The sequence below is a fragment of the Artemia sp. Qi Xiang Cuo genome, chromosome 1 (assembly GCF_049724085.1).
Source record: "Artemia sp. Qi Xiang Cuo chromosome 1, ASM4972408v1, whole genome shotgun sequence".
Taxonomy (NCBI): Eukaryota; Metazoa; Arthropoda; class Branchiopoda; order Anostraca; family Artemiidae; genus Artemia; species Artemia sp. Qi Xiang Cuo.
Window position 1 is genome coordinate 96,949,998 of NC_142794.1, and position 27,870 is coordinate 96,977,867.

Genomic DNA, 27,870 nt, shown 5'->3' on the forward strand with positions numbered 1-27,870 from the left:
TCCCCTAAAGATTTATGTTTATTTCCCAATAACAAATACTATATATAAAATAACTAAAGTATGATTTTTTAATATTATTTATGATGGGGTGGCTTCCCTTGGGGAGAGGAGCAGGAGGGTAATGATCATTTGTTTTTTTGTTTTTATTATTGAGAGGTAATGTTGTGTCTTGGATTAAGAGCGGTGACCACTCTGCGTATTATGTCGAAATGATATTGATTGTGGTTCTCGGCATCTAGAAATGGACTTAGTATTTTGTATTATGTGCGATTTACATTTTTGTCTTTGTAAATAAACCCATTGAATTGAAATTGATTTAAATGGGGACATTGCATAATTTACTATCTTTTCTCCAGGGCTGTTGGGGTCAGGTCATCCCCAGAGGTATAATTATCGGACCTTTTAATTATGCCGAATCCAATGGCTATTTCAAAGTTTTATTAGCTGTTTTTTGGGGGAAAAAGGACCGTTAGAGGGGTTCTAGTTGCCATCCAATCTTTTTGGTCACTTAAAAGGGCACCATAACTTTCTATTTCCGTTCAAATGTACCCTCTCTTGATCTTCTATGTCCATTGATTCGATACGATCACCCCTGGGGGAAAAAAATATTGCACATCCGAGATCTTTCATCTGGGAAAAAAACCACGTTATTGTAGATAAGAGCTTGGAACCTCTACAGTAGGGTTCTCTGAGGTACTTTATCTGGTGGTGTGATGTTCATGAAGGTCGCTTGACTTTTTTGGGTGTTTCCCCCCTTTTCCGAAAATCATGCAAATTGTCTCACGCCTGTAGTTTTTTAAGTGTAACTGTTTTACAGATCTTTATATTACCAACTTCAGTGTAAAACATGAGCCAAGATATCTTTTTGCTGTATTTTATGTCTTTGCGAAAAAAAGAACTAAGAGAATAATAAAATGTGTCATTTAGTAACAATAAGTACTTATTTGGACCTTTTTTGGCCATTACCGGATTTGGTCGCATACTTGCTGTTGGATATTTTTTTGGTAAAGGTTTTTTGCGGTGGACCTACCCTACATGGAAAGATCAATGGCAAACTTGACCTTGTTTGGCTTAGCATGAATTTCTTATTTTATTTCGGTTATAACCTTGAATCTTTCGATAAGGTTAAGTAGAACTTCGCAAACATATGTCAGGCTTTTTGTCAGGTTTATTTTAATTCATAAAATAAGACCTGAAAAACTTGAAATTTTGACTCGACGTTGTCCGAACTGCCTGGGAGGACTAGGGTGTTAATATTTCAAATTGCTTCTGATTTATTTTGATCCTCAAAGATGGGTCTAGGACTCTGAACTCACAATCAATTGCCCTCTTTTCCAACTTTCTATGACTACTCTATATGACCATTCGTGGAAAAGAAATCTTTTTATAATGATAATGCGAGAAATACATGTTGCTTTCACTAGTTCACTGTTATTACGCTGTCTATGGTAGCATGGACAGGTTTTTATAAGCACTTCAGTAAATCTAACAATTGAAACGAAATAGAAATTCTGATCCTTTTTCAGTGAATAAATACGGTCTACTGTATTTCCACCATTTAGACTCATCGTAACACTAAATTCCCTATAGCACAAACACTGCTGTTCGACTTTTTACACTACTTTTCCTTGTTTCAAAGCTTGATTCCCTTTTCCATCCCCGGAAGTTGTCCCTTCCCTTAGATATTTTCACCTCCCTTCACCCCACACTTGTGGTAACACAATGGATTGATGTTCTTCTTGGCAACATGGGGCCCGGGGCTCAATTCCTGTTTTCGTAGGTTGGTGATACGCTTACTACCTTTCTTTGTGGAAAATCCCCCTAACTTAAACGTCGAAAAAAAACTTGTCGACGCCCTATATCAATGGCTTCGGAGGATTTTTTTTATCCCTGGGTTGCATTGGGAAAGATCCTCTTTTTGTTTAGCCCAGGATGGATTGCCATACCTATCACCCGTAGGATATTGCCTTAGTAACTTATCATTTTCCGTTAACGTTTGTGTTTGTGAGCCGTAGCTGATGGTTGTTAAGTTCTCCGTGAGTGTTAAAAAGGACTGGCGAAGACCACACTGCTTTTCCATCTTACAGAAGGCAAGAAAGTATTTGCGGTGAAGACTTTGTGTTGACAAGGGTGAAAGCAACTTCATTGAACTTTAGAAAAAGCATGAAGCTTAGGCTCTGTTAATTTTGTCTTTATTTTTATCTAGGAGTTTTTTGGTTCCGAGTTGGTCATGTAGCCAATACATTTGCTTTGGTTATGGCTGTCTTCAGGAAAAGTTCTCCTTCAACATGCTATCTTGTTTTAGCACTAAAAAGAATCAACGCCCCTCTTCTCGATTGAATGCTTAATAAAATATTTTTTTTTATAGTGCTATAGACGTCTTTCAGCATCTGCTTTACCAGGAACCAGCATATGATCGAGCAGCCGAAGTAAACTTTCGTCTTGGGTTGATGTTCAAAATCGCTGGGAGTTTCCAAGCAGCAAATAAACAATTTCAGCTCGCCCTTATTGACTGTGAGAGTTCCACATTTTGTGCATTGGATGGTAAGTTATTTGCCAATTTTAGTGCATTATTACTTAATTTGTGAAAAAATCTTGGGGTACAGAGAAAATGAGCCTAAGATCTCCTTCTTATTCTAGTAGACATGCCTACCATAGTGGGGAATATAGGTATTGGTGCTGTAGTCGTTTAGATATTGTATAACTTGGGCATATAGTTTATTAGCATATACAAAGGCAATTAACATATATTAAAGAATATAGCAACAGCCAGATTATGTTAAAAATCGGTTGCTAACCCAATTAATTTGTTTAAGTTCCTGTTTATAATAGACCTCCATTTTAATTATTCACAGGTGAAAAACTCATTATGATGATGAACTCATACAAGTTTATCATACCAGGGGAAACTGGGGCACTATGGACTTTTTTTTATGAAACTGCAAACAGCTTTTGTTGCACTCATTTTTTCCACATGCAAGTGTACCAACATGATGTTTATTATGTTGGCTTTATTTGTGTAATGGATGATAAACTTATATCTCTATTCAAATTTCTGTTGACTTGTACTTTATGAAAAGTTTCGAAAAAGGTATATGTATGTGGAGCACTGGGACAAAATTGACTTTCTATGTATGTAATTTGGATACTGTCTATTATACCCTGGTTTGTTAAAATTAGAGCCAGAAAAATAGATATATGAGCATTTGTTTATTAATAACATATCAAAGTCAGTAGTTGAATACATGTCTGTAAAATCTGTAAATGTTTCAAAACAAGAAAAACTAATTGTTCTTCTAATTATTATATTTTTGGTGCATACCGAAAAATAAACGATATAATGAGGAACTATTTGCTAATTCTCGTTTTTTGGTTAAAAGAGGAATTGAAACGTGAACAATGTATTCAAGTCGAAAAAAAAATATATATTGAGTGGATGAAGGGTGGGAGCGTGTCTGTTGGTTCAAAAAATGATCCCCTATCAGCCTTAATTCAGTGTTATTCTCAAACCTATCCCAACAAGTAAGTCAGTCAAACACGGAACATCTCTCCTGAAAGTACTTGTACCTATGAACTTCACCTATGCTTCTAAATTATGCCTACTTATGCTTGGTAGACCTTATAATGATCCAGACACTACACTTCATTCATAACATGTCTCTGAGTATGGCCTACGAAAATTGAATCTCATAACGGGAAGAGTTGGATCGTGTTTCAGAATCTTTTCTCTTCGGGGAAGGTTTGGGATTGTTCACATGTCTCTGGAAGATATCGAAGCGGAAGTCTTTTCGTCGGCGCTTGGAAACTTCCTTTTACTCTCCTTGATTGTTTCCTATCTAGACAATTTGTAAAGTAGTAGATGCTAATGTAAGGATATACCCAATGGGAGGCATACCTTTCCCCAGAATAATAATTATGAGTTTTAGTTTTTGTCTGTTCTGATAATAATTATCAGACTTCTATTTTACAGTTATACAGCTTCTAGTAGAAGTAGGCGCCAAATTACACAAAAAAGAAACGTGAATGAAAAATCAGCAAACAAAAAAAAATGGCACCAAATAGTATTAGAAGGTCTAGTCTGTGCTGAGTTGTGCGAAACCCTCGACACCATGTTGGCCACGCGTACTAATAAGAAAATCCTGTGCTAACAACGTGCATGATAACTTATGTTTACTGTAAAACTGGTTATTTTATATTTACTGTAAACTTGTCTGTAAAACTGGCCGAAACTTGGTTATAACACGTTTTGAGTTGATTATGAAATCGAGAATGTCTCGAGAACGGAAGAGGGATACCTGCACTCTAATTAAACCAATCCAATTTGTATCTCCAGAGCCGCACTGAATAGTTTGAATAGTGATTGAATCGTAAGTTTGTAGAATTTGTTTTTTTGCTATTTTTAGATACATTTTTTAATTTTAATACACAATTATTGAACGACTTATAGATTAAAGAAAACACAATATTCCTTCTGAATTTTTTACCCCCCCCCTCCCGCCAAAAAAATAACCTTCTATTAAGACAAAATTTAGCTATAGACTAATGTACAAGGTTGGGGAATTGAAGATTGAAATGGAAGTGAATCCAAAAATATGATTTGTAAAAACATTGTATGTTATTGCCTATAAAGGGGGGGGGGATATCATTTTTAAATTATAGTACCTCAATTTGTTTATTGAAAGCAGGGATGTCAAAAACCTAATTATTTTTTCATTTAAAGCGGAGACGGAAGAAAATGATATCAAATTCCCTGGAAAACCATAAAAATATTTTGATAGACCCAGGGCCCCCCATTGGGACTTTTTCATTGTCTTGGGTAGTTTTGGATTTCTCATAGGCTACTGGCCTAATTTGGCTTTTGTGTGTGCTCCCTTTTAATTGGATTCCTTGGAACTTATTGAATGCTGCGGCGAATCTATTATCTATTATTTAAACCATTATACAAAGCTTCTGAAACGCCACAGCTATTTCGTTTTTATTAGATTTCTACTTATCTTGATGAATAACGAAGAAGACCAGCGTCCAGCCAGCGACATACGAAGTTTTTAACTCGTGAATAGGCTCGAATCTTTTGTAAATTCAAGCTGGGATTTGAAAAGACTGATGACTGTTTGCGGTCAACATTAATCGCGCCGCCAACATCTCATCGGCAGCGAACCGGCGGCGTGCCGCCGCTGCTATTTTTGCCCCCGCCGCCGCCGGTATTCCCTTATCGGCGCAGCGCCGGGGTCTAGTTGCAGCCGTCTCTTACGCAGTTGTTTGAAACCCATTCAGAATAAGATTGGCGGGAGGAAGAGCTTGCGGACCTGTATAGGCTTCGGTTAGTCTGGTATTGTGATGTTGCGTAACCAGCAGTAGTAGTCGTTCTCCATTTTAACGAGAGTGAAAAATCAGACTGATTTTAGGAGAAGATTGATCCCTATTCATCTCATTGCATAGAAAATCAGCTTTCACAGAAAATCTTCATCAGATGGTTCTTCTTCGTGATTAACTAAAAAAAAACAAGTTTTCTTTTAACTGAAAGTAAGGAACGACATTAAAACTTAAAACGAGCAGAAATTATTCCGTATATGAAAGGGGCTGTCCCCTCTTCAACGCCTCGCTCTTTACGCTAAAGCTTTTTATTGTTTTAAAAAATAAGTTGTGAGACAGAGTCAAACTCAGCGTAAAGAGCGAGGCGTTGAGGAGGGGACAGCCCCTTTAATACACGAATAATTTCTGTTCGTTTTAAGTTTTAATGTCGCTCCTTATTTTCAGTTAAAAAAACTTGTTTTTTTTAGTTAATTTCTGAACGTTTTTGAATTAATGCAGCTTTGATTTTGGCTCACCGTACATGAATAATTAAAACGAAATTCGCATATCAATGTTCCTTTTTTTGGCTAAATGGCTTTCTTAAAATTTTGTTCTGACGTAACTTACGAATTAACTCACGTAACGAATTTCTATATTCAAATGTTTTTATTGCGTATATTAGGGAGTTCGCTTTTTAGTCGATACCTCGCTCTTTATGCTAAAGTTTGAATTTCTGTACTATTTTTATGCAAAATGCATAACCAAAAAAGACAAAAAAAAAACAACAGGATATAAGACTAAAAAGATTTTAAAAATCTAACTAAACCTAATTAACAATGGAATCACCATCAGGTAAAAACTCGGTACCAGAAATACCTCTTTAATTTCCGGTACTTGTCAATGAGCTGGAACCCACGCGATAAAAAACCCAACGTGGGTTTTTGGGGTATAGGGAAGATGTTTAAGAAACTAGTCAAATGGGTTTCTTTCAATAGACAATTGGACTGCAAACCGTGGTTTTTCACTGCGTTTACAATATTTAAACTTTTGTTTGTTGGGGTTTAGGGGGGAAAAGGTACCTAGGTTGGGTTAGGTTAAGCGTTTAATTTATGCTATGTTTTACCCGAACCCTCCTAATGTGCAAATATATAGCCCAAGTTTGTTTCTTAACTATTACATTTTCATCGTATTTTGTTTTATTTCATTAGCATTAACCAAACTTGACTTCTTGCGTGGGATCTAGCTAATTGACAAGTACCTAATTTCCTTTTAAACATTCTCAAGTGTGTATTACCACACCCCCCCCCTCTGCCCCAAACAATGTGGGTAGCTGCCTTTGGTTAACTTGTTTTATCTATTTGTAAATACATTTAAGTTTGTTCTTCTTTTTACGAATATTTAGTATCTGATTTAAAGTATAAACATAGCTACGTTTGGTTAAGCATTAACCAATCTTTTTTCCGAACGGTTCTTGAAAAGTTTGATCATAACGAGGAAAATTTGCAATAAAAAAAAATACCTGTGATAAACCCATTGATTCTTAATTCTTCTTGTCATAATATTTATTTAAAGAATTTTATGATGTCGAATGATCTATGCGTGGTTTTGAGTGTACCCACAATTAATATTGGACATAGTCCATCCCCAAGTGATGATGTTTTTGTTCGTTCTGCTGATTTGGAGGTTCGTTTTGCTGTTTGTTATAACCATCTTCCGTTGGCGAGTGTTAAGAAGTTTCAGTTGTACGGACGAAAAAGAGAAAAGGAAACTAAGATACAGTTAATGAGAAAAGAGACTCTTGAAAAGTTTATGGCGGGAGCTGGTGTCATCGGTTGGACACCTATGATTTCTGAAGAGGTATCCTTTACAAGAACACTTGATATTCTAATGTTTGATATTTTACCCGTTTATTATAGTGCGTGTCTTTTTGAGGTGATGAAAGTGAAGGAACTGAAAGCCCGTAAACCATGGACAACAAGTGATATATTGATCCATATGGGTTGTTTAAAAGAGAAACGCAAGTTAGTGAACAAAATGTGTTGGAAATCTTTTAACACATGAAACATTGGAAACACTTAAAACAAGTGACTAGTATAAATGCTGAAATTAAAGTAGCTGAAGTACAATTTTCTTGGTTCGCCTCACCGTGAATACAAGTCCAGAATTGTAAGTAAGTTTAGTAATTTTCCCCTAATAATGACTGTGATCTGCAAAATTGTGCAGAAAATAGATGTCAACAGATTGTAGTCTATCATGTTATCGTAGAGGTGAGAGTTTTGAATCAGCCTTTGTTCTATGATCAAGTGGTGAACGACTTAAAATATAGAATGTCAATTTCTACAAGAGTGCTTATTTCTTCGAGTGTTAAAGGCAAAAACGCATTATGTTCTGTGCTATTTACTTTTCGTAATAAATCTGTCACTTGGAAAGGACAGTTTCCCTGATCAGCCATAAGTTATAGTTTATAGATATTTGCAAAGCATTGTGTGCTGTTAATTTTCTAACGTTATTAAGCTGAACAGAGTTGTTGCGTATGTGCCAAAAAAGCTCAGTACAAAACATTTGCAGTGTAGTGTAAACTGCCTCAAAGCTCAGTACTCCTCTGCTCTATATCATCTATGTTGATCTCATGTCTTTACCTGATTGATGTGTGTCTTACCTCGTTTGCTGATAATACTGTTTTAACTATGCTTGGTCATCCGAAAAGGGTTGTTGATGAAAATGAATTTTGCATTCCTGGTTTTATTTATTTAGTTAAGTCTGCAGTATACGAATCCGCGCAAGACATGTTTTGTGACGTTCTGTAGACATTTTAAACCGCCGGGTTCAACTTGCCTCGTATGGTTGCGAGGCAAGCCTGTTCAACATGTTGATCATTTCTGTTGCCTCGTTTGTTTTTTGCTGTTGTCAAGTAGCATGTAAATGTCACGAGTACATTATTTTTCCAAAAATCTGAACTCTGAAATCTGAATGGTTGCGAGGCAAGCCTGTTCAACATGTTGATCATTTCTGTTACCTCGTTTGTTTTTTGCTGTTGTCAAGTAGCATGTAAATGTCACGAGTACATTATTTTTCCAAAAATCCTTCTTGGCATATATTATTCGTAGGTTTATCTCCACATTTCCTTGTGTTTCCTTCTATGGAGCAATTACTTCTCATGCATCTGTGGAAGAGTGAAATGTCTGCATAAAATAAGGCTGTTAGATCAATCGGTAGGTATATCCAGGATGAGCACAATACCTGTGCATCTTTTAAATTTTTGATAAAAAAAAAGTCAGAGAAAGAAGTTTTTCAAAGAAAAAATTAAAAAAAAAACTATTAAAACTTTAAGACGACAAGAAACCTGATATGACCAGAAATTATGAAAAAAAAACGAACAGAAACTAAAATTATCACATGAAATATAGAGATAACAGTCACTGTTATAGATTAATGAATAAATTCCAAAACCAGTAGAAAACAAGTTTGACTCAAGTTGAACTGAAAACAAACGGAAGTTACTACCGGTCTGAGTTTTGCTCACGCCCCGCCCCCCAAACATCCTGTAAACCTTCTAAAGGTTGTTTCTTAATTTGCTTTCTATTGAAAAGCACCTGTATTTTGAACAGCGGTGTTTGGTGTTTAAAATATCGACAAAAAAATAAAATACTATCACCATAATAAATAATAGACTGGAAATCTTTCTTTAAAATAATCTAAATGTTTAATATAGAATGATATTACTTCTTTTAAAAAAAAGTGTAATTTCTGCTTCTAATCGTACAGGAAAAACTAAAGTGACGCAACAAAAAATGATTATAAGCAGTGACAACAGCGTTTTCTATATAGCAAAATCCTGTGCTCATTTGAAGAGTCAGGCAAATCTTACATATGTAAGCAAATAGCTTGTGTTATTTTAAAAGTTGTCCAGGTTGAGAAGCAATAATTCGTAGACACTCTTCACTTCCATCAGAAACACTTTTTTCTTCAGCACAAGAAAAATATATAGAGCTCTTTCTAATTTCAATTAATATCCTTTATGCAATTTCAAAAAGATTTCGTTATTCCGGTCACCCCCGATTCCTCCTAAACCTGTCACAAAGGCTTGAATGTATTCAATTTTTATTAAATGATTAAACTTTTACAAGTTTTTCACTACTACTGGTCTACGAATTAACGCTAAAACTAATTAACGAAAACTAGAATAAATGAAACTAGTAAATGCCACAGTCAAATGTAGAATACAAAAAGTAGTAAAATACAAAAACCTATTCAAGCATTATCTTAACACGTTGTCAGAAACTACTGAAATAAATCGGGTTAAATCGTTGTCCGCTAAGACCTTGAACTATTTGACACTAAAAAACTGTTTTTCGGCAATTTGAAATAAGAATAAAATCAAATTTTACTCATCCACACCACCTCACTTATTGGCTACAGATTAAGGGAATCAAAATCGATAATGGAAATGTAAAGAGCACCCAGTTTTGTTGTTCCATAGGAACATGCTTGAATGATCATTGTCAAACTGTTTATCTTTCGTCTGTAACCAGTTACTTATTGAATATTATGGTGGAGAATATTCGCGGGCCCTTTTAGAAAATAACACAAGTAAAAGTAAAAACAAAGTATTTGTTATGATGTAAAAGTAACACAAGTATTTGCTATTGAATTGCGGAGCCACACTTCTACGTTTGCTGTTGTTTTTTAGTGGTCTCTAGCTCAGAAACGGTAAGAAAAGAAAATTCAGAACTTCCGTATTCGAATGAGTATTTATTTATTTATTGCTAAACGCGTTATACAGTAAATACTGCACACAACGTAAAACAAAGTACAAAAAAAAGAGAAAAAAAAACTAACTCGCTTCGACTTCGCATAAATAAAAATACACGTAAATAAATAGCAAATAACAGCAAGTTATATTTACGCTATGTATAAATTCTCACTTCTCAACTATACACAATACACTAGCAGGGTATACCCATTTTTGGAAAATTCACATTCTTGGTAGAATAATGAAACAGAAAGGTATGGAACTCCAAAGTGCCCATAATTCTTAGTAATTTCCCAAATTATTTTAGTTGACTAGCCTACTAAGTAGTCTTCTTTAGAGTGGAAACAAAACAAAACTGTCCTTGCTCCGAAAGTAAACTTCTGTGGAATTTTTCTCCGTTTTTTCTTGATGGAATTTTCCCACCTTAATTGTTTCCTTGGACTATACTGAAGCAGCCCCTGCTGTGATCTGACTCATAGGTAGGTGGGAGTGCCATAATGTTGTAGGTAAAACATTTCAGAATTAGTTTTCTGTTCTTCATCAGTCTTGGTGGGATCAGATCGATTTCTGGGACGATTTGACCTTAGTTATGGGATTAAGTTCCTAATTCTAGGGAGGAATCCCTATATTTCTGTCGTCAGTACATATTGCATAAACGGCTGTTAGATTACAACAAACATCCGTGGGAAATCGGAGAAAGCTTTCTGGTAGTGCTTTTCGGGGCCCCAGTTTCCGTACTTATTCCTGTATCTGTTGAGGGAGGGATCGAGGGAGGGATCCCAAAGTTACCATTATCCACATCCAGGACGGGCTATCGGATCTCGCCAGACTTTATATGTTGTAAGAGTTAGTTTTGTCCTAGTTATGCCTTTTGAGGATGTCAACTTCATCACCCCTTACGGAGAACAGGTCCCAGATAGTTTTCATCAGGACATTTAGCCGAAGAAGTTTATCTGATTTTAACCGAACTTGTCGAGAGTCTCAAAAATTTGGCAGGCCTATAATTATTTTTTCTAGGGATCAGTGCACATTCTGACCCCAGGGGAGGGGCTTTTGTTAAAAGTTTCGACTTCTACCATGTTGTCGAGTCTTGTCGAATTTGTTAGGGAGTAAATCTGGTTTCCTGTTTCTGGCTTTTAAGACCCAAGTAAATGGATTATAATAAGACTTGTTCGAAAACAATTTTGACCTCATGTGGTGTGGTGCTGCAGTGAGTTGTTAGTAGTAGTATTAATTTCTGCATTGCGATTTGTCCAAGTTTGGGCTCAATTCCACCTCTATGTCGGGAGGGGGCTCCTAATTTCTTGTTACGAACATTTATTATTGGCACCAAAAAGGCTGGCAGAGTTCAAATTTACATGAAAAAAGATGAATCAAGCAGCCCGTTACATACATTGTATTAAAGCACTGGACGTGTAGTTAACATTCTTATGCACTTGCCGCTATCTCCCCGAGGCTAAAACTCATGATGGGTCATGCAAAGTGCAGCTGTCTGATCGCTTTTAAGGGTACTTTAGGATGGGAATAGTGTACGGTAAAAAGGCTTATCCCAGATTTGCCTCTCAATTACTCGGACTATCTGTCTTGGCTTTTTCTACTATTAGCCGTATCTTGATGTCTACTGCAAAATACTTGATTTTAGTTTAAACAGGATAAAGTTGCAGTACACTAGAAAGAAAATATTTGGTGTTTGTTTAGAATCCAGTTAACACGCGATTAGTGAAGTTTCCTTAATTCTAATGAAATAAAACAAAATAGGACGAAAATATAATAGTTTAGAAACAAATTTGAGCTATATATTTGCACATAAGGGGGGTGGGGGTAAAGCTTAGCATATCTTAAGTACGTAACCTAACCTAGCCTAGGTACCTTTTTTTGCCCCTCAACCCCAAAAAACTAAAGTTTAAATTTTTTTCACAGAGTGAGTAATACCTCACTAGGCAGTGGACACCTATTTTTCATATAGAATCTTTGAGATTTCGATGCGATCTTTCCCTGTGTTTACTTGATTAGAAACAAGTACCAAATATTCTATAGGCCAAAACTGAGTGGCTAATAACAAACATAACTTTCTCATAATCATGAAATATACAATATAAATCATGCAGATTTACTAAATCTCCCTACACAATTTAAATCGTTTTTTTTTTTTTTTTTTTACATTAAACATTTTAGATAAGGGGTCAATGAACCAATCTATCATGGCTTAATAAGTAGAATTATTGTGGATCATTTAATATTAGGCTTGTATAAAACATAGAATTATTACTTCTTAGAGAACAGTGGTGAAAAACTTTGTATGTCCTTTTTAAAGCAAATTTCCGACTTTGAAATACTTTTTTTTTTAATCTAAAAGGTATAATTAGGATCGGGTCCCTAAAGCAATCCCATCAGTGATCTGACTCATATTGATAGTTGTCACTTGTCCATCTGCCCGAATAAATTGTTAATCTTAACAAAACTTAGGTGTGGAGTAAAAGTTGATGTTAGTTCTGTATTTGCGATGTTAAGAAGCAATCTGATCTCTACTTGGGAAGAATCCTTGAATCCTGCTAGTTTGGCAATAATAGCTAGTTGGGCTCATATATATATATATATATATATATATATATATATATATATATATATATATATATATATATATATATATATATATATATATATATATATATATATATATATATATATATATATATATATATATATATATATATATATATATATATATATATATATATATATATATATATATATATATATATATATATATATATATATATATATATATATACAAATACAGTTTTAAATGAGGATAAATCCATTTATTTTGACAGTGAAGAAAACCATATATATATAAATATATATATATATATATATATATATATATATATATATATATATATATATATATATATATATATATATATATATATATATATATATATATATTTACAAATACAGTTTTAAATGGGGATAAATCCATTTATTTCGACAGTGAAGAAAACCATATATATATAAATATATATATATATATATATATATATATATATATATATATATATATATATATATATATATATATATATGTATGTATGTATATATATATATATATATTATATATTATAAAGGATTATTTCCCTAGCAAATAGCACTGTATTTTTTTTCTGAAAATGTGCGTATTTATATTTTCCTGTGTAAAATTTATTTCCCCCTCCCAGGGTCCTTAATTTATTTTCATAAATCGTCTACTGACTGAAATTAGGCACCCAACCAATGGAAAACCTTGTCATATAAAGGTTGATTTCTTTGAAAGATTTTTTCACGGCTCTACAAGGGTGTTATATGATTTTAATGAGACTTTAAGGGTAGTGAGGGGCTCCAATAGACATTGCCGCATGTATTTGCAGCTGTGGACCAATTTTTTCAGTTGTAGTAACCCTTCACTGGCCCTTTGATATGAAGATCGTCTTTTATTATACTTCTCTTTTTTATTTCTCAGGTGACTTGGCCCCATTGCCCATCCGCAAATGAATCCCGGCTTACATGTCTGGTATCACGATTCAAACTATGAGCATTCTCACTTTGCGCATCTCATCTTCCGTTTCCCAAGAAAATCAATGAGTTCTGTACTTACAAACTAATCCAGATTCTAACCATTGTGTTATATTCGAGAGGAGAAAGCTATTATGGCGACAGTGTTTTCTTTGTTTTTCTATTCACCCTGATTGTAATTGTTTCAAATTCTAATTTTAGAATTTCTTCTTTTTTTTTATTCTAATATCCTTATGTTGCTGCTTGTACAAATAATTTTTTTCTTGATAGAATTATTTCTTTTTAAGTGCTAAATAATTTATTTGCTGTTTCTTATATTCATTGCAGCCACGGTTAAGCTGTTTGTCTTAATTTATAACTTCGCTGTTTCCTTCCGTTAGGAAAAAACATGGCAAAAAACAGTTTTTGCTTTTTTCTTGTTATTTAACACATTTCAAACCGCAAAAGAAAAGAATAATATTGTTAAAAATAAAACCTGCTAAGTTAATGTTTCTACTGTAAAATGACTTTTTACAAGGGGAAGAGTTTTTGGTCTTAGTGCCTGCTAAATGTAAGTGCTATGTCTTTCCCATAATATCTAGTACTTTCTCTGGAGCAGATTTTTCTCTTATCTTGTAAAATCAGATGGATACCTTTATTTTATTTTAGAGTTTATGCTACTGCTCACACGGGTTGCCCTTTACTTACTGCTTATTATCGAGAACTGTTTGACAAGTTGTTTACGTGACTTTTTGCAGACAGTTAAGTTCATGCAACGTTTATTTTTGGCACGTTTAAGTTGATTTTTTTTCTCTGTGTATTTTCTGTCTACATAACACTAAATCATCTTCATCAGTGACTTTTGGCTTAGAGAAGTGAAACGTTGGAAACATTCGGTTATGAGATGTGTTTGTTATTATTAACTCACCTAGTTGGAACTTAGTCAGTTTTTCCAAGACTAAAATGTGAGGCATTTTACGGCCTTGATGTATATATATATATATATATATATATATATATATATATATATATATATATATATATATATATATATATATATATATATATATATACATATATATATATATACATATATATATATATATATATATATATACATATATATATATATATATATATATATATATATATATATATATATATATATATATATATATATATATATAGCTTTTGTTTCGACATAACACTTTATATATATATATATATATATATATATATATATATATATATATATATATATATATATAGCTTTTGTTTCGACATAACACTTTAAATTAGATATTCTTTTTTAGACCACACTACCCTTCTATGACGAACAAATAAGTTTTCAAATACAGATAAATCCATTTATTTAGACAGTGAAAAAACAGGTACTGTAGTCCAGATATTTTGATACAAATATACAACGACCGTCATCATTAGAATTACTAAAATAATATAACTGAAACTAGCATATTTATACACAACAAAATAAATATCTTTTTGGGTTATTCACAAAATAATGAACTTCTACATTATTCACTAGATTTTTTTCAGAGAAAGTTCAATGACAAACTTCATTCAAAGTCTTGATGTAAATTTCCTTCTTTAACACATTAAATTAGGTATTCTTTTCTTAGACCACACTGCCCTTCTATGAAAAACAAATAAATTTTCAAATGGAGATAAATCCATTTATTTAGACAGTGAAAAAGCAGGTACAAGAGTCCAGATATTTGGATCACATATACAGAGACCGTCATCAATAGAATTACTAAAAATAATATAATTGAAACTTGCATATTTATTCACAACAAAATAAATATTTTTTCGGGTCATCCACAAAATAATGAACTTCAGGATTATTCATTAGATTATTATCAGAGAGAGTTCAATGACAAAGCTCATTCAATGTCCAGAAAAGTTATTTATTTTGTTGTGTATAAATATGCTAGATTCAATTATATATATATATATATATATATATATATATATATATATATATATATATATATATATATATATATATATATATATATATATATATACATATACATATATATACATATATATACATATATATATATATATATAAATATATATATAATTGAATCTAGCATATTTATACACAACAAAATAAATAACTTATATTTATATATATATATATATATATATATATATATATATATATATATATATATATATATATATATATATATATATATATATATATATATATATATATATATATATATATATATATATATATATATATATATGCATATATATATATGTATATATATATATATATATATATATAATATATATATATATGTATATATATATATATATATATATATATATATATAAATATATATATATATATATATATATATATATATATATATATATATATATATATATATATATATATATATATATATATATATATTTATTTATTATGTATAAATATACTAGATTCAATTATATATATATATATATATATATATATATATATATATATATATATAGTACCTATATATATATATATACCATATATATATATATAGCACATATATATATATATATATATATATATATATATATATATATATATATATATATATATATTAAGAAATATATTTACGTTCTTACGCAGGATTTTCTGTTTGTTTATCAAGCAGCCATAACTCCAAAAAGCAGAAGATAAAAAATGCGAAATATTTAGACAACACTAGACAATTTATAAAAAGCAAAATCGAAATTTAGAAATCACACTGGGATTGTGGACTCTCCCCATCCCTATCCCTCCAATGACTAGTGTATATTGCCGCTTAGATAAAAATTATGGTAGGGCTTATCAAAATATTCTGGAAAACCAGACCTAAAAGAAAGAAAAAAAATTGGAAACGTTCATTAGAAATAGTTTTTAACAAATTTAACATGATCAAATTGTCTGTGTTAAAACACAAATGCAAATATCAAGCAAAGTCTGGTCATTTTTATTCAAGCACTCACTGGTGTATATGACCGTATAGAAATAATTTACGTTAGGGCTTATCAATTTTTTTTTAAACCAGTCCTAAAAGAAATAGATAGGAAATGTTTATCGGAAATTGTTTATAGAAAACTTTACTTGGTAATATTGCCTGTGTTCTAACACAAATTCAAGTATGAAATAAGGCTGGCCATTTTCGTTCAAGATGGAATCTATGCTAAAAACATAATGCCAATTTATTTTATTTTCCTAATTTTCTTGCTGTTTAGTGAACTGAATCAATGTGGTCTCTCATCTGCCAAAATGTTTATATTTTCTTTTTTTCTTCTAGTTAAGTTTCACGTGGCTCATCTGTTTGAAACGCAAGAGAAGTTTAAAGTTGCTCGTGAACAGTATGAAAAGCTTCTATTGGAGCAGGATTTGAAACCAGTTCTTCGTGCTGACATCTGTCGTAGGCTTGGTAATTGTTTTAGCGTTTTTATCATGGTACATTGTCGTTAACTCTTTATTATGAAACAAAAAGGCCTAAAAAGTTCTTTTTGTGTCTCAATCTAATACCTCTTGGTGACAAACTGCAAGTAATGAGGGACTTGTGTTAATAGTAATTGAAACTCTAAAAACATAATTTTTCGAGATGATGTTTATAACAAAAGAATCAGAAAACGGCACGCTGTAGCCGTCGCAGCCACAAACAGTCTTGGTCCTGGTCACAATTGGTCGTAGTCGAAGTTGCAAATGGTCACACTTGAAAGCAGTCACAAGTAGTCATAGTCACAAGTAGGTGCAGTTGCAGCAGTAGTGGTCCTGAAAGTTTCAAGTTAATACCCTTAACTTCTCCTGGGGTATTTCAGATATACCTTTTGACAAGACTTTGCTTAATCTTATTGATTAAGAAACACAAAAATAAGAAAAGATTTCAAAAGACTGATCAGTGATTCGTAGGGCCTAGACGTTAGCCCCTGGAAAACCTCAACTATTCATATTAAAAAATCACTGATTCACATCACAAAATACATCACATCATAATTGGCCGAAATAATACATCACAAAGTAATAAACTCAAGGCACTATGTACTATACAGAAAAAAGAAAATCTTGCCGATCGTTATTCATGTGTATTAGTAAAAAGAATATATTTTTTTATAATTATATCGAAATTTTGGAAATGAAACAGAATCTTTTATTTCCAGCGGAATAGTGTTCCATGAGTTTTTTCCTACATGTTTTTTGGAAAAAGCTGCTCTTTGCGTGTGATAAATATTCAAAACCAGTGAACAGGTGTAGATGACGATGTTGGATAGGTATGATAATACTCGACAAATGAAATAGGGCAAGTTGTGTTAGTCTTGGGTAGTGTGGTAACTGGTAAAATTTGTCACGGTAAAATTGAGTATTTTATGTATTTTACTGTAATTTTACGGACCCCCGTAAAATTGGTATTTTTCCTATTTTACGTAATTTACGTATTTTACCGATATCTTACATATTTTACGACGCCTTGCAATTGCCAGAGCACAAAATCACGAAGAGGCTGGTTGAAAAAGGATTGAATCTGATTTTGTTTTGTGCATGGTTACATTTCTCGGTTTAAAAGGTGGTCTGTCTGACTCAGGTCTATTATTATCAGAATAATAAAATCTGCTATAATCAGGTAATTTTAACTTTAAAATCGTGAAATATTAGCTGTAATAAAATTACATTAGTTCTGTGAACTGTTAAAGGCAGAAATACAAGGAGGATTGACATATGACAAACAAGAAAAAATAATAACATATGAATAGCCGAGAAAAATGAGAGTAATGTCAGCCAGTGGACAAAAAGGAAGCGAAAATGAGAGGCAGATATTTCGTCAGAGACTTCCATCCAGCCGTCTTCAGTGCTAAAAAAAGAATGAAAACTAACCTTTGAATTACCTCTAACTGAGCCAAAAAGACTGAATCAAGCATACCAAAAAACCAAGCCATAATGAAAGAAAGATTATTCACCAATTAGATTGGACAAGAATTCTCTGTTTAGTGATTGACTTAGCTTGTTTACTGACCTAGTTTTCATTAAAAGTTTGGTCAGATGATCTTAATTTAAACTGAATAAGAATATCATTTGAATCCTTTAAAATTGTAAATTGTTTTTATAGGAATATCTCCAGTATCTCTATTTAAAGCAAGGTGTCTATTTATGTTTTTTTTTAAATTTCAATTGCCTTCCTAAAAGATTGTGGGATGCCATTTGCTTCAAATATTAAAGTTACCTCATCAAAAAGAACTACATGGTCTGGATTTTCAACAATGTGGAGGAACAAAGGAGAATCAATATCCTCATTTTTATCTAAAATTTCACCGATCAGACAAAATCTTGTATTTTCCTTCTTTTCCCCACGAGCCGATGTTTATCCCCCCCCCCCAAAAAAAACACGGAAAATTTCCCCATTTTCCCCTTGGATAATTCAGGATTTTCATTAAAAGGGAAATTGATATTTCTATTCTTCTGTTTAAGTGAGGTGCAATCGTATTGCCCTACCTATAGTAAAGACCCATAAGGGTTCATTGTATTAATTTATTCATTTATTTTTTCCCAGAAGCACTTTGTGTGGAAGAGGTCAAAATAAGCTTTGGAGGGGGCTCAGTCAATTGGAAATCGTAAGTTCCAATGCCCTTTTCTAAAATTTATCCTGCTTCTCAACGAATCGCTACCGAATGAGTTGTTAGTTACTACAGTATCTAAAAAAAATTCGTATTCTAGGTTAACGGCCCTTGTGTTTCAGCAGTTTTTTTTTAAGAATCTGTGGATAAATACATAATTAGCTCTAAGGGAGAGACGATTGGAGGGTAGAGGTAGAAATTGATATATAATCCTTTGGGCCGTATCCAGGACTTTCGTTGGGGGGGGGGGGGGTTCGGAATAGGCACGGTCACCTGAATCAGAAACAAAATCTGAAGGAGTGGAGCTAGATTTGCAAGCAAATCCTGTTGAATACAGATGACTTCGAAAGTGACTGAATGTTCCGCTGTTATGATCCAGTGCTTAGTTAATCAAAATCATCATCAGTTAATCAAGTTTTACTAGCTTCTTTTTTAATTGTATTCGGTACTTGTATACACAAATGAAAAATAAAATGTATATGATATGAGGTATTGGCTGAATACGGCTATTTAAATATGTAAGGATGTTAGGTAACATTTCTTAGGTTTAAATATATAAAAAAAATGACTAATATGATTTTACTCCCAAATAATGGTAAATTTAATTTTTTTTATTCATTTTTCTTTTTTATAAAATGGATTTCCGAAATTAGGCTCTGTCCAATTGCTGAGGTATTACTCTAGGCACAAGATTACCAAAAGGAAAAACTAGACAGTTAATTAGATTGATGAAACTCTAGATAAAGGGGAATTACCTTTTTTAAGCCCAGGAAAATCGGAATCATTCAGAATTACCTTTTTTAAGCCCAGGAAAATCAGAATCATTCAGAATCACCTTTTGACTATTTAGAATAAAATGGTTTTTCAAAATTTCTATCGGTGTTAAGAAGGTATCTAAAAGGGCAATAGGAGGAGGCTGTTTACCCTCCGATCACTCTTCAATATTCCCCTCAACATGTCTTGAAAGTTTTAACTTGATGCCCTCAGTTGTTCACCTTAATATCCTAGAGCTTTTTGGAGAAACGCGAACAAACATACTCCCTTTTTCTAATAACCAATCTTATATATAAACAATAAGCAATTTGAATACCCTACAATCCTTGCTCTAGGGACCGTGGGGGGTTATTTAGGGGTAGTTATTAACCTTTAGACTATTTTGAATAAGATGCCTATTTCAAATTTTGATCGGATGTCTTTGTGGGGGCAGCTAAAAATTGCTTGGGAGGGGACCGGTTGTCCTCCAAATATCTTTCAACATCACCCTCAATATGCCCTGAAAGTTTCAACTTTATTCCCTCAGCCGTTCTTAAGATATTACAGATACGCCTTTCTGATAAGCTGGATCCACTTATTTTCTTTTGATTTAGTTTAACATTCCCCTAAATATCACCTGAATAGCCTTAGGCTTTTCAGACACATCCAGAACCAAACATTCCTCGTTTTCCTACTGATAAATCCTGTATATAAACAACGGGCAAATTGCATAATTAACAACCCTTGCCCCAAGGCTTTGGAGGGTATAGCCTCCGAGGAGGCATAGTTATTAGACCTTTTTAACTATTTTTGAACACAATAGCCTTTCTAAATTTTGATAAGATTGGGGGGAGGATATATAAAAAGGGCAATAGGTTTTTTTACTCTCCAATCAATTCAACGCCTCCCTAAGTATACCCTGGAAGTTTCAACATAATTCCCTCGGCCATTTCTTAGATATTGCTGATACACGTTTCACAACCAACATGGATATAGTGTGTTTTGATTCTGTTTGGAATCCCTCTCAGTTTTTTTTTCTCAGAATTTCATCTTAAAACACTGAGTGTTCAGGATCAAACGTGGACCCTTTTTCCAATACAAAATCTTATACGTTAACAATGGACGAGTTGTGTGACTCACAACCCTTGCCCGGCGTCTCTGGGAGTTTTTTCAACCCTGGAGGCATAGTTATTTGACCTCTGAGCTACTTTGACAATAATGGTTATCTAAAAATTTTGATCAGATGTATTCAGAGAAAAAACGGCGTCGGGTGAAGGAGAGACTTGTTGCCTTCCGGTCACTTCTAACTCTTAATAAATACGCTAGAACTTTCGATTTCCAATCGAATGAGCCCATTTCGAAGCTTATACGACCACTCCTTCCACATGAAGTGGCTCTAGAAAAAAAAGATAATAAGAATACATTGAAGATTTATGGCTCTTTACTATAGGTAACGGTGGATCGTTGCGTCTCATTCCAAATGTATAATTTTATTTCATTTCAAAGATATCTATCGAAAGTTACTAACGTAAGTTTGCATAGTTTAAGAAGAAGAAAAAATCAAGAAACGGTACGAAATACTTTTCTTGTAGCAAGATTTGAAAGCAGCTCTTCTTGTTCATGTAGTCCAAAAATATTATCTGTTGCAGGCTTGATAATATTCTTGGCTTTGTTTATGGTGTTTCTGGCAAAGAGGGCAGGCTATTATTACCGTTTGCCTTGCTTCATATAATTGTCAAGTGTTCTGATCTGCTTAGCCGATCACTAATCTTAAAACAAGAATGTGATGCTATTGAAACAAATTGATGAAACTCGTGTTTCTGCGGAGTACATTTACTTGAAGACTCAGTTGTTCTTCAGCGCTAAATCTCAGAAGGTTCTTTTTAATCTGTGAAAGAACTTGGTTGTTCTTCTCAATGCCAAAAAGCAACTGTATTTTCCACTACAGAGATTGTATAAAATCATCATATTTCTTCGGGGTAGCGATTTTTTATGGGTGGTGGTCAGGTGTGGGTAATCGGAAATTTTTCGTTCAAGGGTTTTTCTTGGGTCCTCACAAAAGAGTATACGCTACGGTTATTTTTATGCCTATCGCCCGACAAGTTTATAGGCTATTTTTCGATATTGGAATTTTCTTGCATTTATACCTTTTTTTTTAATGAAGTTAAAACTTGATCTTTTCTTTCTTGTGATCTGTTAACTTTGGACCACTGGAATGGTTTGATATTTGAATCAGTACATTTTAAGGTTTTTAAAGTATACTTTAAAATTTATAAACTTCTGTTCCTGCAAAAATGCCACAGGGACATGACAACAAACGAAATAATAACTATTATTAATTAAATGAACATCTGAATTGTATAAGGAAATTACCAAAAATCGAAAAGATGGGAAATACCTGATAGAAACACAACATTTACGCTGAATCACACTACAAATTCACTCCATCGTATTTTACCCGCCCAAAGAAAATATCTCTTAAAATCTTTCACTGTTTTGCCCTCATACACCAAAAGGAACACGCTGACATTTATGAATCAACGCATTATGCATAATTATGGGGTAGGGGTATCAATTTTTCTTTTGGCAGGGGCATATGTTTCCTATGCATTTTTTATTCGTTTCCTAGATAAAAATACCTGTTTTGTGGGTACTTTCGTTGAAAAATACCGTTTTCAGGTGTTTTATTGGAAAAATTAAATAAACAGACAAATCCCCCCCCATCTCCACTAGATTTTAAATAAAATATTTCGCCTCCCTACCCGTAAATTTTATTTAATAGGATACGAGGTCTCATTTTTCCTAACCTTAGGCAAGGAATGCAAACAATCGGTACTTTCTTCTTTAACCAAGAAGGAACTAATCACCCATTAATTCAATAGCTCACCTTAAAACCTCCCTTTTAAAACCAGTTTAGAAATACCGTAATTGATTTTCCCTATGCCTCTGATTTGATCGTGAATCTTCAAAGAATCTTATGTATCTTCCTGTTGGATATCACAATATTGCAAATTTAAAATGATCTTGAGACTATACGCCTATATGCTATATCGGAGTGACGGATGTGCTACTCCTCTAATCTCGTATAAATATAGATCTCACGAATTTAACCGGAATCCCCCCTCCCCAAAAAAATATATTAGCCGTAAGACCTAATAAACGTATTTGAACCATAGCCCAAGTTGAGCGAAAAGTGTAATTCGAACCCACTTTCTAGGGCATGATGAAAGTAAGGTTAAAACAACTAGGTCATGTTTTATGAATGAAGGAGGATAGATTGCCAGAGATTGTTCATTTCTGGAGCGAAACGAAAAGGTTTTTGTCCACGAACAGGGCAGGATGGGGTCATAGAGAACGATTTAAACTAAAAAGGATCTTCAAGCCTGGGGTAAAGAGTGAATTTTTGAATATATTGATGTTGAGGAGGAGCCTCCACAGCTTGATGCTTCAATGAGCTGTAGTCATAGAACTCTCATATTGGTACATGACAGATTACATGGTTTTCATTAGTAATACAAAAATATTGATTTATATCTATCGTGGAAGATTTAGTTTTCCTGGGCAAATAAAAACAATAATTTAACGCAATTCTTCTAAGAGGGCCTAAAATTTAATAGGGTAATGAAACTGTCTGTTCTATTTTTATGTACACTCTCATACCTCACTGCAGCATATCCTGTTCCGATTTATCTTACAGTTAAGGTTTGTTATAAAGAACAATTATTTCGTCTGTACCAGCATTGACAATCTTTGATTTAAAAAAAAAAAAAAAAAAAAAAAAAAAAAAAAAAAAAAAAAAAGCCAAGGAACTGTCCAAAAGTATTTCTTGAACAACTTACTCAATTATTTAACATTTCTTGTTCATCTGGCAGCTGCCTTGCCAAAGTAACCAAAGGCAATAAAAATCCTGATAATAAATGTCTTAGTTATTTTTGATGAGCATTGTCTTCAAGAAACATCTGTTTTATTCAATTTTTTCTTTATAGGCTATGTTTTACCATCTTGTCTCAAAGGATTTTTGCACGGGTTTCAATCTTGCTTTTGAGCTAAGTACTGAACAGAGCGTGCATATACTACTCTTTTAGTTTTATAAATTTGACTCTTCTTTCTGGTCCGACATCTGCTGCTATATTTTTGAAGTTATAAAAGCTTTTAGTTCACTAATCCACAAAATTCTACTTTCTAAATTATCTCATTACCGTATAAGAAGGAATGGGAGCGCTCGTCTTGACTCCTATTTGTATGGAACATCTCACTATCTCAAGTTGAGTTTGGATCCCGGAAGATTCAGTTGTAAGGCCAGTTCTATTCATCTTAATGATTTTCTTGTTGCAGTTATGAACCAAAAACTAACAATTTGCTGTTGTCTATGTAATCACGAATCTTTCCATACCCAAAAATATCGCTCTCCGTCAATAGATAGGTCACTCTAGTTGCCTTCCCTGAAGACAGTAACCACTGTATTGTTGTTTGAACGAATTCTAAGATCCGTATCAATGGATTGTTTTGTTCGAGAGAGTAATTCTGTGATTTAACGCTAACTACCTGGCTTTAGCGCTAATTGCCTGGTTGTTACCATCAACTATCAGAAATAGCTCTTTTAATTTTTTTTCTCTCAGTTGACATAGTGATCGGTTTGCCCGGCTATAGTGATCAGTATCCTTATTAGTGAGAAACTCTTTTTCTGCTATCATATTATCTTAATTAGAACGAAGGTATCAAGGAATCTCGGAAGTCTTTGAAAGATCGAAACCCATTTTCTTGGGCCAGTTCTAAAAAATTTAGTTCACTGTTTTCCCTTTTTAGTCACGGCATTAATCTTTCTCTGGTTTCTCTCCTTCGTTATTGGTATGCAAATTCTTTTCTACGAATAAAAGCTGAAGGGGTTATTTCCGATTCTAAAATTCCGGTTCGGCGTGGTGTCAGACAAGGTGCTGTCCTTTCCCCTTCTATCTTTAAACTTTGCATTTCTTCTGTTTTATCTTCTATCCCAACCACTTGTATTTTTCAGGCGATAAATCTTTCTTACATAGCGTATGCTGATGATATACTTCTAATTAGTAGGACTAGAAAAGGTCTTTCTGTTTCTGTATCTACAGTTGCAACAAACCTTAGTAAGATTGGTCTATCACTGAATTTCTCTAAATGTGAATATCTTTCGTTTAATAGTAATTGTAACTCGCCTTTAGATTGCGCTTCTTTTTCTGTCCCATGTGTCTCTTCTTTTCGGTGGTTGGGTATAAATATTGCTAAAAATCTTAAATCTCTCCGAGAACAAGCCGTGGCGAATTGTAAGAAAAAGATCCAAGTATCGTACTCCAAAATTGTTGCCAATCGGGGGAAATACAGTAGGAAGACCCTTGCTAAATTGTATTCTGTTTTTACTGATCATTCAATTTTGTTCCTTTCTGGTGTTTATCCCATTCTTGGGCGAAAAAATACCCGGTCATTACGTTCTTATTATTTTCGGTTCTCGCGTTTTCTACTGTATTTGCCTCCGTGGTACCGGAACCGTAACCTTGTCTCAGTTTTTGGGCTTCCAGATATAACTGAAAAGCTAGTTGAGCTTGCTGACAAACTCCCCCAGACAGTGATGGCTCTCCCAGCTCATCATGGGTTTGTACGCCTCCTTCATTGATTTAGTGTCTTTACTGTGTATTTAGTCGATTTGTATGTATTTTTTTCTTTTCTTTTATTTATACTCCGCTTTTGTTACCTTAGCGGGTTAAAAATAAATTATTATTATTATTATTATTATTACTGTTCAGTTCATTCTTGCATCTCTTACTGCCTTGCTGTAACTTCATCTTCCTTTCTGATGCTGTTCTCTGAAATGTATGACAAAGTGATGGATGTTCCTCTTATTCCTTTATAGTGTTGCCTTTTTTGGCGTTGTGGTTTTTTTGGTGTGGGTGTATTTTTCAAAATCTAAAGGAGATAAAATTGTTCTTTTTTCAGTGAAAAAAAAACAACAAAAAACATAAAGGGTCATTTTCCAAAAAAAAACTACGAAAAAAGTATTTTTTAAAACCTGAGTGGGGGGGGGAACGTCCAGGGGTCCGCAGGCCCACCTGCTGTTCCAATTGACGTGGAGGTATAATTACAAATGCTATATTAAATAAGTAAATAGAGTATATAGATTGTATGGAAAACATTAACTTAACTTAGTTTTTTTTTGTAATAGATTTACCTGCTAAGTATGCTTGTTGAATCTTGTTACTCCATTAATTAGGGTTGATAACCGCTCTGGTATATCGGAACCGTCGCTATTATGGACCTTCGCAATTTTGTTCAGTATCTGTTGCGAGCTTCGCTAGACTCCTGGGGCAATGCCTCATTGGAAAGAGTGTTTCTGTGGATGTTGTCCTTGTTGACTGATAAAAGAAATCGACCGCTGCTGGGGACTGGAACGAATCTTACTCTGCCAGTTTGACTGCGAGCTGATTTGCGAGGAGTGTTTTAAATACATTAAAGGGAAAAATACTTACTCAAAAAGGTGAAACCGTGTGAAAAACATGGTTCACGAACTACTTCTACCATAGCAAGTCACTTACAGTTCTAAATAAAAATAGTTACATTAAATAAAATTTTCTATTTATTTCCACACACTTTCCAGAATGCAACCCTACTGTTAATATAAGAGTATTATTTCATATAACCATTATATGGCACATACTAGCCTTGCTATTTCCTTAAATACCCAAGTCAAGTTGAATATTTTAAAAGTGTAGGTTGAAAGTGTAGGTAGGCCATTTTAGAGTCTGTTTTCTAGCTTCCTATATTATCTAAAACCCTTTACACATTCAGCCTGATGGCACAAATCTCGATAGCTTAACAGAATATTGGTGTAAAAGTCGTGCAGTATAAAGGCAAAATTTCTTCTTGATTGTAGACAATTTTCCCGAAGGGTTTAAAAAATGTTTATTTGCCAAATTAAGAAATGTCATTTACAGTTGACAATCTCAACTAACACAGCCGTATAGGAGTAACAGGTAATAAATCCTTCGGGATATTCCAGCCAGCAAATCTGGGGATGGGGAAAGGCCAAATTTGCTTGTTCCTGTCGGTTTATTGCGCATAATAGAGTTTGTAGGGGCATTAGGAATATTTTATGGGATAAAATAACGATTGTTGGCAGTAATGACTTTCAAGAAGATATTGGTAACTACTATTGTCGTATCAGCACTGTGGGGAACTGCGATTTACCGTTTTGTTTGCCATTTGCTGTTGCCCGAGAAATAATAATAATTATGAGATTTTTTTTACTGAGAAAAAAAAAGGTGTACGACACTAATGTGGTCAGTATGATAAAAAGTGTTTGATCTACAGCCTACCGTCGGGAAAGCTATGGCAAGCCAATATCAGTTTCTCTATCTAGAGCATACATCCAAATATAGGGTCCCAGAATATTTGTTTTTGCATAACTTAAAATAATCCGTATGGATTTTAAAAGAAGTATACCTGTCTCATGAACATACATCTTAATATACTGTCCCAGTCTTTTTGATTTTGTAGAACTTAAATAATCCCTACGATATGGATCTTAAAAGAAGTATACATATCTCGTGAACATACATCCTAATATACTGTCCCAGTCTTTTTGATTTTGTAGAACTTAAATAATCCATACGATATGGATCTTAAAAGAAGTATACATGTCTCGTAAACATACATCCTAATATACTGTCCCAGTCTTTTTAATTTAGTAGAACTTAAATAATCCATACGATATGGATCTTAAAAGAAGTATACATGTCTTGTCAACCACGGGGTGAGTGAGGTAGAAAAGGAGAAGTTATCATCGAGTCAAAGTACTAAGGGACGCAATGAACATTTTGTATTTTACGGGAGACAAAAAGAGGGGCCTTCAACTTTTAGGGCGAACTTTGCTTGACGATATAAGG

At 33.4% G+C, this 27,870-nt stretch overlaps 1 protein-coding gene across 2 annotated transcripts in view; it reads left to right on the top strand.

Annotated features, from left to right (window-relative positions):
• The window catches only part of Utx (Utx histone demethylase), a 135,095-nt gene that overhangs the window by 51,112 nt on the left and 56,113 nt on the right, over positions 1-27,870 (top strand). For both annotated transcript variants that reach the window (XM_089087991.1, XM_089087996.1), the window contains 2 exons: positions 2,369-2,544; positions 16,906-17,034. In XM_089087991.1, coding sequence (XP_088944117.1) covers positions 2,369-2,544; positions 16,906-17,034 — 305 coding nt within the window. The remainder of the gene's footprint in view (positions 1-2,368; positions 2,545-16,905; positions 17,035-27,870) is intronic.